This window comes from Drosophila hydei, unplaced genomic scaffold, assembly GCF_003285905.1.
Source record: "Drosophila hydei strain 15085-1641.00,03,60 unplaced genomic scaffold, DhydRS2 tig00000283-arrow-arrow-pilon, whole genome shotgun sequence".
Lineage (NCBI taxonomy): Eukaryota > Metazoa > Arthropoda > Insecta > Diptera > Drosophilidae > Drosophila > Drosophila hydei.
In genome coordinates, this window is record NW_022045702.1 from 180 (window position 1) to 5,219 (window position 5,040).

General features: G+C 37.3%; 2 protein-coding genes across 2 annotated transcripts; both read left to right on the top strand.

Annotated features, from left to right (window-relative positions):
* The first annotated feature begins 228 nt into the window (after positions 1 to 228).
* LOC111599620 lies at positions 229 to 893 on the top strand. Its single transcript, XM_023315312.2, has 3 exons — positions 229 to 285; positions 344 to 496; positions 558 to 893. The coding sequence occupies exons 1-3, from the start codon at positions 229 to 231 to the stop codon at positions 891 to 893; spliced, it is 546 nt and encodes a 181-aa protein (XP_023171080.1).
* A 1,164-nt stretch (positions 894 to 2,057) lies between these two features.
* LOC111599594 lies at positions 2,058 to 2,873 on the top strand. The gene is made up of 3 exons (XM_023315280.2): positions 2,058 to 2,127; positions 2,184 to 2,336; positions 2,398 to 2,873. Exons 1-3 carry the CDS (start codon positions 2,071 to 2,073, stop codon positions 2,731 to 2,733), a joined length of 546 nt encoding a protein of 181 aa, XP_023171048.2. The 5' UTR covers positions 2,058 to 2,070; the 3' UTR covers positions 2,734 to 2,873.
* The last annotated feature ends 2,167 nt before the right edge of the window (positions 2,874 to 5,040 follow it).

Below are 5,040 nucleotides of genomic sequence, written 5' to 3' on the forward strand. Positions count from 1 at the left end.
GCACTACGATATGGACAATGGCACTCAATAAAATTCTGTATGCATTTTGGTATCTATTTATCTAGGTGCGGAAAATTTTCTTGTAAATAAATCAATTAAATTATGAACTAATAACAATTTATATCATTAGCGTGCTGCTTAGGCAAGGCTATCATTATAGTTGCGATAATCTATTTGGCAAAGGTGCTTTAAAAGGGCTGTACACCAGCAAAAAACTAAACAGTCAAAATGTTAGCCTTTAATTTGGTGCTTCTGCTAGCCCTCCTGGGAAGTTGTGAGTGCAAGGTATGTCTATGTATACAATATATGTAAGTCCTGCAGCTAATCGGGATACCAATTTCAGCGGCTCTGGACTCACGAACTGTTAGAAATCCATACATACAGCGAAGATGAGAGCAAAATAAAACTGGAAGCGCGTATTGAGCGACAAGGTCGTTACCTTGTCGGCATTTCGGGCAGCGGAGACTTGCAATACGATTTCGACAATACAACTCTGGTAAAATAAAAATCAGAGAGTGCCTCTATAACAGAGTTATAATAAAACCACATTTAATTAGTTTGAGGTGATAATCCATCACAGTTCCAGCGGCAGCGAAAGCGACTACAAGCCGCTTCCTATGGCTGTGCCCAAGAAACGCCTTGTGGACTTAAAAAAAATGTATGATGATATTGTCTATCCTGCTATGAAGGACTGTTCGAATATGCCCCAAATCGAGGGAGATTTATTATGGCCATGGCCAAGGGATCTTTACACATTCGATATGTGTAATTTCGATAAAGGAAATTTACCGGAAATAATGTCTGAAGGCTACTATAAGATCTTTTGTACCTTTTCCGGCGAGGTCAACTGGAGTTTGAGCTATCTTGTTTATGTAAAAACAAAGCTTATCTAAGAGCAAGAATTTTCGGAAACTACAATAATTCATAATTTTGTTAATTACGTTTTTGAAATACTTTGCACAATAAAGTCAATGGGTTAATAATTTGAACAATATGTTATATGAAGAGGCAAAGGATTGAGCACGATTAAAGTCGTAGAACTGAGGCAGTATACTTTCCCGTATCAGTTCTCTATAGATTGGTTCTCAACTGAATAGCTAGAGTCCAGGCTCGAGTCCTATGATCATTAATTACTTATCTCTATATGGATGAGTGAAGTCTGTATTCTAAAAATAGTTTCATTTCACGCTGCTATTAACAGTTGGGCTGAAAAGATAATAAGCCATGATAAATTCATTTTTATCCATAACTAAGAAAGATTGGTTCAGGATATCCTAGAGAGAAAATAACGCAGGACAATCGCATTCTTTGTATTCCGGCCTTCGCCGTGAGTTCAATACTGATCTAATAAAATCTTTACAAAAACAATAAAAGATTTAATAGTCGCAGCGCTCTGTATAAGAATCCAGGAACTTGTTAGCTTAATTATCAATTCACGATGGAAATCCGACCTAATTTGTTAATCTTGATCGCAATTGTTAAAATAAACACAAGTTCGGAACCAGAATAAATAAGTAGACATAATGCACAATTTAATTAAGTATAGAAATTAAAATAATTATAAATTGAAAAGGTATTATTAATATTTGGATGCATGTTTAATTGATAACAGATCTGAGCCCATTAATATTGAATGTCTGGTTATCTTGTTTAATACAAAATACATGTAACTGCCAACGGAAGGTTTCTAAAATGCCTTGAGGTATATATATATCGCTGATCTGTCTGAACGTTTGTAGAACACAAAACCTGAAGTCTTATTATTAGACATATTGATAGGCATAAATGGTCTCCTATTTTTTCAAATAGATCGATATCTAAAGACTAAACCATGCGGCAATAATGCTTGAGTGTGCGCTGTTCTGTATATATAGAATGGTACAGAGTATCTCATAGTCGAGTACTACCGCGTGGAGCACTTCAACTTGTTCTACATGTTGTTGGCGTGTGCAAGCTAGTTATGCGTGGGTATATAATTATAGTTGAATAAGCCAATCAGCAAAGGTGCTATATAAAGGGCTCTGTACGAACAGAGGACTAATCAGTAATCTATTTATTTTCAGTTGTAAAATGAGGTCGTTTAAGCTGTTGCTGCTCTTGGCTTTCCTTGAGAGTTGTATGGGAAAGGTAAGTCTATATAGAAAGAAAGCTCGAACTGTTGGGTAATCAGAAAACTCCTTCAGCGTCATTGGACTTACGAAATTATAGATGCATCAGGATACAGCGATGATGAGACAAAACTTAGCTTGAATTGGCGTGTTGAGCGTGTGGGGCGCCACATTACTGGCATAACGGGTTTCGTGAACTTTAATTACGATGTGGACAATACAACTATGGTAGAATATCACTGAAAGTGAGCTATGTTAAAGAACTTTAATAATACTAATTACTTCTCAGATCGAGGTGACAATCGTACGTAGTGTCAGCGGCAGCGAAAGGGATTTCAAGCCCTTGCCCTTCGGTGTACCACAAAAAAAGTTTGCCGAAGTAAAGGTCATGTATGATGATTTACTGTATCCAATTATGCAAAATTGCTCTAATTTGCCTCAAATCGAGGGAGATTTATTATGGCCATGGCCAAGAAATATTTACATATTCGACATGTGTAACTTCGACAACGGAAATCTACCTGAAATATTAGCTGATGGGTTCTATAGGGCGGTGTTTACTTTTACTGGGGAGGTCAACTGGAATACCTCATATACTGTTAACTTAAAAACACAACTTATATAAGTTATTTTCGCCCAAAGTGGAAAACAAATTTGAAGTTTTATGATAAATAAAATGCACATGGCAAAACCGGAAACGCAATGATTCCAGATTATGCGAATCTGATATTTAGGGAGCATAAAATAAGTTACTTAGTCTATAAGTCGTGCACACCCGCCTGGAACGCTTTTGCGAAAACATTTACCAAATTTCGTTTCAATAAATGTTTGATTAATTTCGCTACTAATTTGGCTAATTAAATTTAACTATTTCTGTTACGTGACGCGCCCAGCCTGACGCTTTAATTATTAATATTTATACATCTATACATATATATATATATATATATATATATAGATTTATATATTTATATCTCTGCTGTTATTTTCACGCCTCGAAGCTGTCGTGCTAAAGCTTCGCTATCTATCTGAGCTTCCAACTGCTCTTTGCATAGTATATACATATATAAATATATACATATAATCGATGGCAGACAAAAACTTTTATTTTTTGCCTGAATTGTGTTTGGGGCGAAAACATTTTTGCCCAAGTTATGAAACAAAATGCGTAAATCTCTTTAGTTGGCTCATAATTATGACATTAAGCGGCGATGCGTCTTGAATTTTAATTGGCATGCCGTCAGGAGCTATATTGTATATATTATTGTTGTTGCTTTATGTTTATTAATAAATAATGCTCGAACACAGCCAGCGGGCATGGCATAGAACGCTTTATGACTGTGATACACATGTTCTGTGCCAGAGCCCCTAAAATGGCCAGAAACCGTTAACAATAAATGGCCTGTTGATTGGCGAAACCAACGACAGACAGAGCCAAAAGAAGCATTTAATTAAACTTATTCAACAAAAAAAAAAAAAAAATAATAAATAAAGAAGCAGCGCCTCGATCAATATACTGTGTGGGGAACAGAGATATTCAAATTAATTCCAAAGAAATTCAAAATCGTTTCTCTCAGCTGAGTTTGTTTTGATTATTATCAGATTACAAACTTTGGCTATTCATAAACATTTGAAAGAAATTAGTTTTCAATGCCATTTCGTTTGGTCATTTTCCAGCTGGCAGCAACTTCATCATCCATCTGCCATACGACTATCCTTTTTTGTGGACTTACAGCTGTCAAATCGTTGTGTTGACCCGAATTGCTTTCGCATCTCAATTGACAGTTGCATAAAAGTAAATGAGGCTCGAATGAATTTTACGGCAAGTAAAAACCAATTCGATGGCCACGTTTAGCTACAAAACTTTATATGACGGCAGCAACATTTTTGTCTGTTTTATTTTTTGGGCCAGTCTCTCCCTCCCTCTCTCTCTCTGCCTATCTATCTCTTTCTTTTATGACAGTTGTTTACACTGAAAACTAAATTAAAGCGTCATGAAAATGCGATAATTTTTTGCAGCTGCTCTTCAGTGTCATTGCCATTGTTGCTGCTGCTGTTGCTGCTGCGGTTGTTGTTGTGGAATTGAAAGTGTTCGCATTAGATAAGCACTTTGTGTGCCCTTCGCACGCCTGAACTTTCGCGTGGCGAGTGACGTATAAATTTATTTAGTTGCCGCATAAAAGTTGACTTATTCCATTGTTGCCGGCAATAAAAGTAATGTTTGATAATAAGCGACAACAGCAGCAACATTAACAGCAACAGCAACAACAACTTCATTTGCAATTTCCGTGCGATTGTCTTCAAGTTGTGAGTGTGTGTCTGCTGCTGTAGCTGTCTGTTGCTGCTGGCATTGCAACATTTTGCCTCTGATATCTATCAGCAGCAACAACACCGACAACAACTGAATAAAGTTATTAGCGCATTTAACTGAGCCAACGGCTGTGAATTGCTACTCCTCTGCCTCCTGCCTGCGCCACTCTGGCAGCATCCTCAGCATTCGTTCGCACATAGCAGAGCGCATTGTTCGTCTGGCCAACAGCGAATGCAATTTCCATTTTAATTACTTCCAAATGACAACAACACCAACAACTGCAGCAGGCATTGCCTGCTGAGAGCCGTCTGAGCTGCTGGGCAGACATTTGGCAGACAAACAGCAACAATAATTGCTGGCGGTGGCGCATGCGCCGTAACAGCCGTAACAACAACAACAAACACCAGAGTGGAATAGAGGCAAAAATTAGTCACACCATTCAAACACTTGTTCAAAATGCAAGCACACATCGCGGTTGACATAAAAAGTTTGCCTAGCTAAATATTTAACGAGAACGTGTATTGAAAGAGCGCTTGTTGAGCCATAGAAACATATGCAGAGCTCTACATTTGTTTTATGAATATGTAAAAAGATAGAAAGAGATGTACATAAAATGATAAA

Excerpts from the sequence above, each read along its gene's own strand:
- LOC111599594 (XM_023315280.2), top strand. The coding sequence starts at position 2,071 with ATGAGGTCGTTTAAGCTGTTGCTGCTCTTGGCTTTCCTTGAGAGTTGT. Across the intron at positions 2,128-2,183 it reads TTGAGAGTTGTATGGGAAAG|CGTCATTGGACTTACGAAAT; the intron begins GTAAGTCTATAT and ends AAACTCCTTCAG. Across the intron at positions 2,337-2,397 it reads ATGTGGACAATACAACTATG|ATCGAGGTGACAATCGTACG; the intron begins GTAGAATATCAC and ends ATTACTTCTCAG.
- LOC111599620 (XM_023315312.2), top strand. The coding sequence starts at position 229 with ATGTTAGCCTTTAATTTGGTGCTTCTGCTAGCCCTCCTGGGAAGTTGT. Across the intron at positions 286-343 it reads TGGGAAGTTGTGAGTGCAAG|CGGCTCTGGACTCACGAACT; the intron begins GTATGTCTATGT and ends TACCAATTTCAG. Across the intron at positions 497-557 it reads ATTTCGACAATACAACTCTG|TTTGAGGTGATAATCCATCA; the intron begins GTAAAATAAAAA and ends ACATTTAATTAG.